At 50.2% G+C, this 12,962-nt stretch overlaps 1 protein-coding gene across 1 annotated transcript; it reads right to left on the bottom strand.

Annotated features, from left to right (window-relative positions):
- Positions 1-490: 490 nt before the first annotated feature.
- UBXN6 (UBX domain protein 6) lies at positions 491-11,827 on the bottom strand. Its single transcript, XM_061601522.1, has 11 exons — positions 11,609-11,827; positions 8,490-8,647; positions 7,716-7,777; positions 6,752-6,883; positions 6,571-6,668; positions 5,899-5,974; positions 5,282-5,366; positions 4,421-4,643; positions 2,955-3,085; positions 1,327-1,472; positions 491-1,237 (listed from the first exon to the last, which is right to left on the bottom strand). The coding sequence occupies exons 1-11, from the start codon at positions 11,689-11,691 to the stop codon at positions 1,109-1,111; spliced, it is 1,323 nt and encodes a 440-aa protein (XP_061457506.1). The 5' UTR covers positions 11,692-11,827; the 3' UTR covers positions 491-1,108.
- Positions 11,828-12,962: the final 1,135 nt, after the last annotated feature.

The raw sequence follows: 12,962 nt of genomic DNA, 5'->3' as shown, positions 1-12,962 counted from the left end.
TTTTAAAATGGGGGGCTACAGCAGGAGTATGTCACTGCTTCAGTCAAGCTGTCATCCCCCTGCAGTGAAGTTATACACACACATCCAGATTAATACAAAAAGGCACTTTAGACATGGGTCCAGAGCACACTATGGGTCTCCCGGCTGCTCTGGCATTGACTAAAGTAGGTGTGGGGGAACCTTTGGCCCTCCAGATGTCGCTGAACTCCAACTCTCATCATCACTGGCCGTTGGTCATGCTTGCTGGGACCGACGGGAGGTGTAGTTCAACAACATACGGAGGGCACAGCTCTGGGATTTCAGAGAGGGGTCTTTCCCAGCCGTGCCTCGAGATGCCATTGGGGATTGAAGCTGGGACCTTCTGCCCACTGGATTGTGACTCCCTTGTTTCCTCCCGCTGCACCAACTTTGAAACCTTTCCTCACTTTGCAATGTTCATCACTCTCTCCTCACAATCTGCCGCTCAGGAAGACAAAACACCCTCAGTGGCTGCGGCAGTGTTGTCTTCCTTTAATGAAGCTAACAGTTTCTGACAGGTTGCAAGTGACAAACGCAAGAGCTTCCTTCTGGCCCAGGGATTAGGTAGGAACAAAGTTTGTGTAAGCAGATGCAGAAAGGAAGCCCTTGTAGCCCTCCAAACTCTGCCAAGCAGCAGGGCTCCGCAGGGGCTGATCAGTGGCACTGCTATGCAGTTTGCTACAATATGGGCAAGGTAACGCTTTAATCTTTTCCCAGCAAAACCGTGCGTGTGTTTTTTGAGGCTAGAAAGAGGTTAAAATCTCTTTGAGGGCAGCTGTGGATGAAACTTTATGCAGAATATAAATAGAAAAAGCAGCACTGTAAAAAATAATCTCTCTTGATCTGACACATTTTTTAAACCAGTTCAAGTCCTCAACACGCAAGGCAACCCCAACCATTCTTTCCGTGGCTAACTCCAGTTCCAGACTTCTAACATACTAAAAACCAAACAAACCCAGCAGCGTTTTCTTTCTGTAGTGTTCACACGAGAGTAGTTAACGGGAGTGTCTGAAGCAGCTTCCGTTTGACACATAGGAGAAGGGTGACCACACGGGGTGGGACTGGAGCAGACCACGGCCTGCTTTTATTTTCAGGAGAGTGCCTGCACAGCCAGCAGCAGCTCCGGCTTCAGCACGCTGCCCACGTGCTCGCCCCCTGAAGCCTTTATGTCCGCCATGACATCAGCATCCCATACAAACGTCAGAAGGGCAGAAGGCACCTTTAAGAAAGGAATTTTAAAAAGCACTTGTTAGGACTGTAGCACCTAACAGAGTGTTCATTTGCAGGAAGGGGATTCCGCACGCTTACCAGCCCATGCTCATTGAGTGCCACGCTCTCGTCGGTCAGTTTGTGGCCTCCGGGAACCAGCAGCTCAAAGGGGAGCCAGTCTGTCTGCAGTGTCTCCCGCACAAACTGGTAAAGGGACGAGACGGGCTCTCGGGCGTAGAATGTCCCTGGAACAGAGGAGGAGAAAAATAAATCCTCCTGCCCTCTCTAGTGCTTTGTGTAGATTCAGAAACAGATTTCAAACTCCCCTCCACGACACCTTAATATGTAAACTCCTAGGAGCCAGCAAAAAATAGTTCCTGGAAGGGAGCATTCATGTCAGGGAACAGAAGGAATCCTGTTCTTGCTGATATACTCTGGTTGGCCGCTTGTTTCTCTCGTATACCCTTATTTCCCACCCACCCATCTTCCAGAACAGGCCTTAATACTGGGAGGGCGAACTCTGGGTTCGGAACAGTCCTTGACTAAGCACCCCCTAGCAGGCCTCCTCTTATGACAGTGGCTCCACCCCGAGGGGCTTATTTTGCTGCAGCCAGCTGTCAGCACTCTCAACTCTGATCGGTGCGCAGCTACACAACTGTTCTGTCCCACAACCCCTCCGACGTCATGTTGCTGTGTGGCATAAACGCAATGGCTCCGATACTCAGACACCATGGCGGGCATCGGCAGTGAGCCCCTACAATGGCCAGAGGATGCTGCCAGGCATGGAATTCAAGCTTAACCTGGAAATCAGAGCCTCCGACGGGGAGGCCGATTTCCTACTGAGCAGCTGCCAGTTAGATTTTGGGGACTGCGTCAGTTGAGAGGTAGCAGCCGCCAAATCCCACAGACAGCAGCTTACTTTTTTGGGAGGAGGGGGGTGTAAAAAGAAAGCAGCCTCTTTCCCGACTCAGATGGAGACCCCCCCTCCCCATCTGCTAGGGACCCACTGAGGAAGGGCTGTGGCTTTGCATGCAGAAGGTCTCAGCTTCAGTGGGAGTGCTGGAACACCACCCTGCCTGAACCCTGGCACAGCTGCTGCTGGTAAGTGGAGGCTGTATCCAATGCTGCGCATGGACAGTTCCACTCACATAATGAGACTCCCCCCCACATACACACGTCCCTCAAAACTGGCTTCGGAGAGTCCTCCGACCCCCTGGAGCAGATTTTGAGGGTACACACGGAGAGGAGGTGTGCGTAAGCGGAAGTCTGCTAGCGCTAGTGGAACGCCTAGCGTTCGCCCGCAGGAGGCAGCAAAGGGGCACCAACTGGGACGGGTTTAAAACAGGATTGGACAGATCCGTGGAGAGGAAGGTATCGGTAGCTACTAGCCACGGCAGCTCTGCTCCTCCTCTGCCGTTGAAGGCAGTGTGCCTCTGAATATCAGTTGCGGGGAGCTACAAGGGGGGGGAGTTATTGTTAAGCTACTTGCGGGCTTCCCATAGGTAACTGGGTGACCGCTGTGAGAACACGATGCTGGGTGGGCTGCTGCTGGGAGGAACGGTGAGATAGAAATATAATGAAATAATAACATAAGCCTCTGGTCTGATCCAGCAGGCCTCTTCTAATGTTCTTAGCAGGGTTGAGTACGGCCTCGAAGGCCGCTTGTTGCGTGACCAGGCGCAGTGACGGGGCTGGCTCTGGTTCGCCTTCAAGGCTTCCCCATTTACCTTGTAAGATATACCCGTCAGGAAAGCGGACCCGCAGGAGCGCATAGTTGTACTTCCTCCGCTCCCTCTGCTCGTCCTTCTCCCTCATGGCCTTTGTTCTCAGCATGGAGGCCTTCTCGACAGCTTCTGTCCTTCAGAGGCACAATAAATAGCATAAAGGATAGCAACAGCGGAACGGAGAGCAAACAAGCAGGAGGAAGCGAGAAAGATGGCGGCATTATTTATTATATTTATTTATTTTTAAAACTTATATACCGCCCGACTAGCAATAGCTCTCTGGGCGGTGAACATAGATACAATAAAATACAATATAATACAAAAACATCAGTCTAAAATCAAATTTCATGCAAAGGCTAAAATCAAATTACAAACATTACAATCATTAACAAAAAATTAAAATGCCTCGGAGTAGAGAAAGGTTTTAACCTGGCGCCGAAAGGATGATAGTGTCGGCGCCAGGCGAAACTCCTCGGGGAGACTATTCCATAGTTCGGGGGCCACCACTGAGAAGGCCCTTGATCTTGTCACTGCCCTCCGGGCCTCCCTATGAGTCGGGACCCGGAGGAGGGCCTTCGTAGCAGACCGTAGTGTACGAGCCGGTTCATAGCAGGAGAGGCGTTCCGACAGATATCGAGGTCCCGCGCCGTATAAGGCTTTATAGGTTAATACCAACACTTTGAATTGGCATTGTCTGTGCAGACTGGCAGCGGGGTCTTTCAGATTCTTCCCCTGCCCTTCCGGATGATGTTGAGGACTAAACCTTCGTGCCAAACCGGTGGTCTGCTACTAAGCTTGCCCCTAGAAATCAAGTAAGATTCCTGTCCTCATGGCTTATTTAAACGGGAACATTGGACGCTGCCTTACGCTGAACTGAACCAAGGGTCTGTCTAGCTGAGCACTTGACCGGCAGTCAGCGGTTGGAGCAATCTACGGTTTGGCACGATGTCTCCATTAACAAGCCACAGTTGCGGCTCACAGTTCCCGTTCAGCAGAGGCAGGAGTCGACTTACGAAAGCCAGCCCCAAGCAGATGGGGACCAGGAGCCAGCAAGCTGTGCTACGCCACGCTGGAAGCGGCCTTATACCGACTCAGGCTGCTGGGTCCATCTAGCCCCGTAGACCACCAGCAGCTCCCCAGGGCTTCAGACAGGAGGCACTGGGGACTGCATGGCCTCCTGTGTACAGAGCCTGCAGCTGCGGGGAGGGGCCAGAGCGTAAGGAATTGCATGTCTTTGGAATCACCCGCGAAATGGCTCTTGGGAAGTAGATTTGGGAGATTACCCCATTTCCCCGAGATCATACAAGAACCACTAAGGAAACATCCCTCCCAATCCTCCTTTCCTTTTGTGTTGCGTTGTTTAGATTGTAAGCCTTTTTAAAGAAAATTATTTTTGGCTGGAAAGTGGGGATCACACACACACCCCCTTGGTACAAGGCTCTTGCGCTCTAGCCAATGCAGCCACTCACCGGAGCCTCTGCTCTCGCCTGAGCTCCTCGGCGGTGAGATTGAAGAAGTCGCTGGGCAGCTCAAAACGGGAGGCCTGGGGGGACGGCTTGAAAATGCGGAGCTGGCGGTCCAGCTGGGCCCTCACCGGCTCCCCGCTCATCAGCTTCTCCTTGTGCTCTTTGAGGTCCCCCAGTTTCCCCAAGGCGTCCTCCTTCAGCACGTAGAAGTCCTCTGTGGTGTCTTCTGGCAGAATGGAAGGAAGAAAAGGCACCGGTTTTAAGCACTGTTCCGACAGCTCCATCGTGTCACCTCAAAGGCGGCTGAATGAAGTCAACTGGCCATGACGCATCCTCTGCAGGAACTTTTGGCAGCCGGCGCAGGGGAGTTAACATGCCTCCTGTCAGCTAGAGAGCCCAAAGGAGGAGATGGAGACTGACAGACATTAAAATAAATAAAAAAAACACCTCCAGAGCTCTGGGGAATAACGAAGAATAAAGGCATCCAATAGGGGATGTAAATATGTCATGAAAAGGGCTCAGAGAACCTCTCAGATCCGATCTAGTCTAAACCACTCTAATCATAGCATTTTATACTTTCAAGTGTTCCAAGGGCTTCTCGTCAGAACATAAGGACAGCCTGGCTTCTAGATCAGGCCAGTGGCCCATCTAGTCCAGTGTCCTGTTCTCGCAGTCCAACCAGGTGCCTCAATGGGAAGGAGCGCGCAAGAACGACCTGATCTTGTAATCGTCTTGCAATCTTTACCCTTATCAGCCCCCTATCGAACATTGCGGGGAGGCGACAGGGTCTGAAACCCTACGCAGGTTGCCCAGGTCCACCGAGCGAGTTCATGAGGCCTTCCTGTTCTTGACTTTACGCCTTACCTTGTCCCAGAACACTGAGGGTGGTCTTTTCGAATCCTATTGCCTGGAAAAACTTGTGCGTCCCCTCCAAACAGTGGATCCTTTCCTATAGGAAGGAAGCCAAATTAATTAATCCTGGTTGTCCTTTGCCTGCAAGCCCTCCCCAATGTCCCACGCTACTCCCAGCGCCAAACGGAGTCAACCCCCTTTCTCTGTTCAGCTGTCTTTGAGGCTGGTTAATTCATTTTTAGCTTTCAGTTGCTAAAGGCTTATTAATACAAACCAACGAGAACATGACAATTTAAGCAGACCAGCTTAGGGCCGAAACAGACACACATATACCCCTTCCATGCACTGAAGAAATGTGCAGAGGGGTTCATCTCCTCCTCTGAACGTCTGTCTTCATGTCCCCCCCCCCTTCTGATCCCCTTTATACGAAGAGCACAGGTACGCTTAGGGCAGGGGTTGCCAATCTACTGCAGACTGGAGAAACTGCCATGGACACCACATTGAAACCACACCCAAACCCACGCTGGAATCCATTCTGCTGCTACAACAGAGTGCCTCTTTCAATCCTAATTTCCGTGAAGGGGGGACCTTCGCTGCAGAAAATTGCCCTCCACTGAAAAGAGACGCACCTGGAACACTTTGTTCTGAAGTTTGATTTTCCGGTACTTCTCTTCCTCTGGGTGGAGGCAGATGTTGTCGAGGTACCTGGGGGGGGGGGGGGAACCAGTGCTGTGTCACGCCACACTTGAGCTTGGGCACTAGTACATCCTCATCCTGTGCGAGTTTGCTCAAACGGAAGTACTGCCAAGTTAAACAGGGTGTTCTGTCCCCACCCAAAAAAGGACTGCAGCCCCAACTTTGGAAATCAAATCAACTCTCTAGCCCAGCACTGACTACCCCGAGGGCTGCATTCCTTTCTGGACAACCTTCCAAGGCCCACGTGTCAGGGGTGAGCCGGGCCAGAAACAAAATCAGGCACAGCGATGAATACGAATTGTACCTCTAGGATAGTTTCTACGCACGCTCACACCCCCACGCCCTCTCTCTGTCCTCCATCCAAGCAAGCCAAGGCACAACGAGAGTACACACATCCCAGCCAGGCAAAGACTCTCAAGGGTGTGAAATAGAACCGGTGAGGGGGTGTGGCCTGAGCAAGAGTCCCAAGGGCCTGACAGAAGGCTTTGGAGGGCCACAGCACACTGGGTCCCCGGGCCTGTGGTTCCCCAACCCTGATCAACTCAAATTAGCAGCAGATCCCCGAGGCCTTGAGAGAAGAGATGCAGCTGGCTGGTTACACCTACTTCGCGATGGTCTCCACGCCGAGCCTGACTTTCTCCCGGTCTCTGTTGAAGGTGTGGATGCCCATTATGGAGGCGGCCACTGGGTCTTTGTCAGCATGCTGGGGAAAATGAGCCAAGGAAAAGGTTCGGGAAACAGCAGAGGTCCTCTCCACGCCAACCCCACGCACAAACACGAGCTTACCTCCAGGATCGCCTTTTTGACCTGCGCCTCTTTTTGGTCTTTCCGGACAGTGGCCCCAGTTAAAGGGCAAGTGAAGTAGACTCCCGAGACCGACAGCATGTTTGGGTCTTCTTCAAGAGCGGGTAAGGAATTCTAAAGGATAGGGGAGAGTTAAGACAGACTTCCCATTGGGAGGGCAGGGCGGGGAGAAAATCCCACCAGTTGGAAGCCTGCGGCCCTCCCGGTGTTACCGGACTCTCAGCTCCCATCGGCATCAGGGTGAAGGAAAGCTGGCCGTCAGAGTCCAGCAACATCCCTGAACTAAGGGTTCTGCAGCTGCTGAGGCTCCTCCCCCATAACAGCACCTGCGCTCCTCAACAAAGTTTCCTAAATCAGGAGTTCATAGCATACCCACACCTGGGCAACGTTGCATCAGACCCCAGATTATGTCGTAGCCAGCCATCTCTCACTTTCTATGTATTTTCTAGCAGCACAGAAGTCAGATGAGATCTAAGCCAGTCTTGTCTGCTCTGACTGGTGGCCGATCTCCAGGGTGTCATGCAGAATAGGATCTGGCCTCATCCCCTGCACTTCCTCCCCCCCCCCAAAAAAAAATCTGCTGGAGACTGAATCCCAGACAGTCTGCCTGCAAAGCGGGCATTTAAAATGTCAGTGGGCCCTTATGCCCAAACTGCCGCTCAGCCTACGACGATGGGGTTAACCGAAGTAAACGATTTACGCGTGCTTGCTTAATTGTTATCATAATGATGTGTTGATTCGCATTTTTGTTTTCGTGCTGCTGTGAGCTGCTTTGAGCACGTTGATACCAAAAAGGGCCACCACGCACATTTAAATAATAAATAAAACAGAACCTTTTGAAGAAATACTAGAAGGGCAAGTCAGACCTCCCATGACGAAATGGTGAGGTGACAGGCCTGGACGCTGTACCCCGTTATTTTAAGCAGCTTCTCGCCCGTCTTCCTACCTTCTGCTCCAGAGGTGCTCCCTTATCACTTGCCGCCGCCTCAGCTATAAGCTCTTTTTTCACTAAAATAATAAGAATAAAGAAGAGAGATGCACATCCAGAAGGACATTGGAGGAGAAGAGTCACAACGTTTTCAGGATCTATATCCGCGGGATGCGTGGCAGTGAAAAATTAAACTAAAACCCTGTTCATGTTGGCAGAGTCTTCCCCCCTCTCAGCCTACCTGTCCATCTCTCTTCACCATGTATAATTTACCACGGTGTTCCTGGTCCTGGGGTCAAGAATCAAATTAGGACCCAGAACCAACCCACCGCTACCTGCTGGAGGTTTTACTCAACCACTTGCTTCTGGGCTTCTGAGATTTCAACAGGCATTGCCCGCTCACATTCCAAGAATTGTTTTTTTTTGGTTGCAGCCTTAAGGACTAGTAACTTGAGGTTCTATCCAGTGTGAGTCCTATTCAGAGTAGACCCACTGAACACACTGAACACAACTAACTTAGATCCGGTCATTTTAATGCATCCGCTATGAACAGAACTTAAGCAGAGACAATATTTGGCTTCCTCCCCCCCTTTTTAATTGGCGTGTTCAGGAAAGCCAGAGTTTGCAGGAAAGGCAGTTCGACACCCAAAAACCCACACATTGTACTTTTCCTCAGTTATCACAGAATCACCGCAGGACCACAGAGCCGCCCTGGATATAAAATGACCTCCACAAAAAAACCCCACAAGAGCTATAATTAAGATATGCAGGCCACCAGTTCTTCCCCCTTACCCTGATTTCGGATGGCATCTTGGGATGAGGGGGGACGAGGTTTGGGCTTCTGCTCCAGCCGGGCCAAGGCTGCAGCTGCCGCCATCTGAGCTTCATTGGTCGGCCCTTTGCGACACTTGGGAGGGTCAGCTTTGGCCTTCTCTTTAGGTACTCTTTCTCTGTTGGGAAAAGAAGGATGCTTGAAGGTAGAACATCCGGGGCATGTTCACCCATCCAAGGATACAGGTGTCGGTGAGCTTGGCAACTTGAAATTTCATCGCAAGACAACATTAGGAACCAAGAGGGCCTTCATTACGGGTCTCCAAGGGCCAGCCCCTTCCAAGTGACAGCCGCAAACAGCTGGCATCACTGGACATCTGCTGCAGCCTTCCAAACAACCCTGACCTAATCCTGAGCGGGGCCCAAGCTCTGGTGCAAGATGGGGAGTGTTGTCAAATTGACCCACAGTGCATCAAACTCAAAATATACGTATGTGGAAAGTTACACAGGAACTCCAATGGGGTCACAGTGGATATCTAAACTTCTCAAAAATGGGAAGATTTGTTGAAAAGGAAGAGTCACAAGGGTCAAACTTTGCAAAGAAAACCTGCAGCTTATTTAAAAATACAACTGTATAAAAGTTCAGGCTTAACGTCTATGACCGGCTGAGGGAATGCACAAAGGATGCCAACGTGCCGAGTCAAGAAAGCTACAAAAAGGATCCTTTAAGGGACAAACAAGTTCAAGAGAAAGCCAGTGTAGTTAGCAAGTAGTAAGGCTTCCTTTAACTGGCCAAAGATTTGCTCGGGAACAAAAAGTATTCCTTGACCATTTGCCTACCAATTTCAAGTTGCAATCCTGCCCCTTCAATTTCACGTTTCCCAGGAGGGTCACAGACCCTCTTTTGGTAGAAGACAGCCACAGTAGGAACAGGGCACATCTGCCTTTTCTTTGTCATCTGTTATATTTAACAGCGCCGGGCGGCGCTGTATCAACTCCATCTGATACGGAGGCTGCGCCCCTACCTTCCCAACCATCTGCTCCCACCGGTGGTACATGCCCTGGTCACCTCTTGCCTAGACTACTGTAATGCGCTCTACGTGGGGTTACCCTTGAAAACGCTCCGGAAGCTGCAACTGGTACAGAATGCGGCGGCTCGTCTGATTAAAGGCAGCCGCCGGCAAGATCACATCACTCCAGTGCTGAAGGAGTTGCACTGGCTACCGGTTGTTTACCGGGCCCAATTCAAGGTGTTGGTTTTGACCTTTAAAACCCTATACGGTTTTAGCCCAGTCTATCTGAAGGAGCGCCTCCAGCATCGTCAGGGATGCCGCTCAACAAGATCAGCCTCAGAAGACCTTCTCTCGATCCCACCGGTTAAAACAGCTAGACTGGTGAGGACTAGAGAGAGGGCTTTTTCAATAGTGGCCCCCACCCTGTGGAACTCTCTCCCAAATGATCTCCGCCATGCCCCTTCTATGATAAGCTTCCGCCGGGCCTTGAAGACCTGGCTCTTCAGGCAGGCCTTTGGGATGGGTTAGGTTTTTACTGTTATGGTTTTAAATTTTAACGTTTTAATGTATTGTTTTTTATCTTGTACGTCGCCCAGAGTGGCTGGACAACCAGCCAGATGGGCGACTAATAAATTAAATAAATAAATAAATAATAATAATAATAATAAATAAATACCCTCATCGCCTAGCCCACAGTTACCCGGAACATCCCTGACGTGGCCAGAATTGGAGTTTCTAGTCCCTCGCAGCTCTCAGGACAGGACAGGCTGCCCTCAATTTGCCCAGCCAACACCAGTAAAACCAACAGGGAGGTACACACCTATTCATATAGAGCAAGTAATTCCAGGTGGAACAGAGAACAGCACCCAGCAGAAAATACAGGCTGATATAGTGAAGCGGGTACATGTACCACAGGGTGTGGGGTGTTCAGCTCATCCTGGCAAACCCAGGCTGAGCAAAGAAGCCAAGGCAGTGTGGCCCCTGAAAAGCCACCTCTGCCCCCAGATGTGTCACCACGTCATCACAAAGGGGCCTGGAGGGTCAGTCAAGAGACCTACCAAAACCAGTTCAGTGTCAAAACTCCTGTAGTGATGTGGGATGGAAAACATTCTACTGCTTAATGGGGGGGGGGGGGAGAGAATACGTTCCATTTTGAGAACGGCTTGGCTTCATAAAACTAAATCAGTAAACGCCATAAATGAATGGAAGGCGAGTTGATGGAGCCAACCGGGATGGATACAATCCCAGTCGCAGATACAATTAAAGCTGGAATACACTTTTTCAGTGTGGCTATTGCAGGAACATAGAAAGCTGCCTTGTAGTGAGTCAGGCTGTTGGTCTATCTAGCTCAGCACTGTCTACACGGACTGGCAGCAGCTGTCCAGGGCTTCAAGCAGGGAGAGTCCCTTCCAGCCTTACCTGGCGATGCCACTGGGGACTGAACCTGCAAAGCAGATGCTTGACCTCTGAGCTCTGTCCCTCCCCCTTGGAAGCACATGTGCGCAGAACTCTTCGGGGATGCTAAACTTAGGCACATAAGAAGCTGTGTTGTACTGAGTCAGAGTTTTGCGTCCATCTACCTCAGCGCTGTCTATGCTGACTGGCTGCCATTTTCCTAGCCCTACCTGGAGATGTCATTGGGGATGGAACCTGGGACCTTCTGCCTTACACCTCTGACCTACAGCCCATTTCCCAGCCTGCCTCACAGGGTTGCTGCGACAACAGGGAGGGACAGGCAAGTTCCAAGATGGGCAAGGGCTCTAGCTCAGTGCTTTGAGCATCTGCTTTGCATGTAGAAAGTCCCAGGTTTCAAACCGCACATGCCTTCATTTCAATCCCCCATCATCGTTTCAATGCTGTCAACCCCCCCAGACAATGAGTTCAATGATTTCAACTCCCCACCTTGGTTTTAACCCCCACACCATTATTTCAATCACTTGAACCCCAATTCTGTTTCCAAACCCCCCACAGACAATGAGTTCAATGATTTCAAATCTCCACACCATTGCAATGATTTCAAGACCCCCACCATGTCAATTTCACACTCCATGTCAATTTCAACCCCAACCATGATTGCAAACCCCATCATGTCAATTTCTACCCCACCCATCTAGGGGTGGCTTTTACCTGGGTGTCTCGTTGAGCTTCTGGCCTGGCCCAGCCCCCTTGAACTGCAACTCAGCTTTGATATCCTGGAAGAATTTCTTCATGGCCTGCTTTTGGCTCACGAAAACCAAAACATATCAAACCCTCCCCACCCCCAACCACTAAACCCTCTTTTCTTTTTTCCGGCGACGCTAGAGCGGAAACAGGAAGCTGAAGCCAGCTGGGACTAAAGGAGAGCAACAAACAAGCCGTTTCCGGTCACGTGTCTTGAGTCAGGAGAAAGAGGGCGGCTGATCCCTAACCCTGATTTTATGCCTTCTATGTTAATTTTTACCCCAGTAGTCCCTTCAGTACCACTCCCTATATATGTGTGCATGTGTATATATATTATTTTATGTATTTTAATTGCATTGTATGTATTTTAATTTAATGTTTTTGTTATTTTTATTGTGTACAATTTTATTATGTACGTGCTCGATTTTATTGTAACCCACCCTAAGGGCCTTATTATAGGGTGGAAAGGAGGAATAGAAATATTTTAAATAAATAAAAATAAATAACCCGATGGGGGAATCAAAGGAGCAGCAACGTTTGGGCGGAAGTGAGCGCTGGAAGGCGTCAAAAGGAGCCGGAAGTGGAGCTAGCCGGCCATCTGGAACTCTAAGACTCTCCGGGGGCCAGATCCAACTGAACTCCTACTCAAGAGTAGACCCGTTGGATCAATGGAACTAAGTTAGGCACGCCCATTTATTTCAATGGGCCTACTCTGAGTAAGAGTTAGTTGGAAGCAAACCCTCTGACTGAGAGCTGGGAGGCCTACGTATACAGGCCAGAGCCTATATAAATAGCCACATCTGCACCATATTCAAAACACGTGCTTCACCACCACCACGAATCCTGGGAACTATAGTTTGTGAAGAATGATGGGGATAGTAGCTTTGTGGGGGTAAACTACAGTTCCCAGGGGGGAGCCACAAGCTTTTAAAATGTGCTTTACATAGATGGGGTGCATGCACCCAACCCTGTGGCCAGTGGCTGTGGTCACTTAACAAAATGAGGTCATGCACTCTAGTTACATCCACCCCATGCATTTAAAGCATGTAGATCACCCCCAAAGAATCCTAGCAACTGTAGCATGCCCAGGTACAGTTCCCAGCACCCTTAACAAACTACCGTTCCCAGGACTTTTTAGGGAAGAAGGTATGTGCTTTAAATGGATGGGGTGGATGTGACTGACAATGATTTGGGGGGGGGGTGTTTTTAAAAAAACCTTTGAGATGTTAATACACCTTTGTGGCAGAAAATAAGCAAATTCTACCTGCCCCTGAACTGGCATCACATACACTGAAGGGGAAACGGCCTTGCAAGCCAGACA

The sequence above is a fragment of the Rhineura floridana genome, chromosome 18, assembly GCF_030035675.1.
Source record: "Rhineura floridana isolate rRhiFlo1 chromosome 18, rRhiFlo1.hap2, whole genome shotgun sequence".
NCBI lineage: Eukaryota > Metazoa > Chordata > Lepidosauria > Squamata > Rhineuridae > Rhineura > Rhineura floridana.
The sequence above is the reverse complement of the archived record's forward strand: the minus strand, read 5'-3'. Positions and strand labels throughout refer to the sequence as shown.

What these genes read in the sequence shown, in the direction of transcription:
- UBXN6 (XM_061601522.1), bottom strand. Translation starts at nt 11,691, where the DNA reads ATGAAGAAATTCTTCCAGGATATCAAAGCTGAGTTGCAGTTCAAGGGG. An exon ending in AAGCTCAACGAGACACCCAG is followed by an intron (nt 8,648 to 11,608) that starts GTAAAAGCCACC and finishes TTTTCCCAACAG; the next exon opens with AGAAAGAGTACCTAAAGAGA. An exon ending in TCAAAAAGGCGATCCTGGAG is followed by an intron (nt 6,669 to 6,751) that starts GTAAGCTCGTGT and finishes CATTTTCCCCAG; the next exon opens with CATGCTGACAAAGACCCAGT.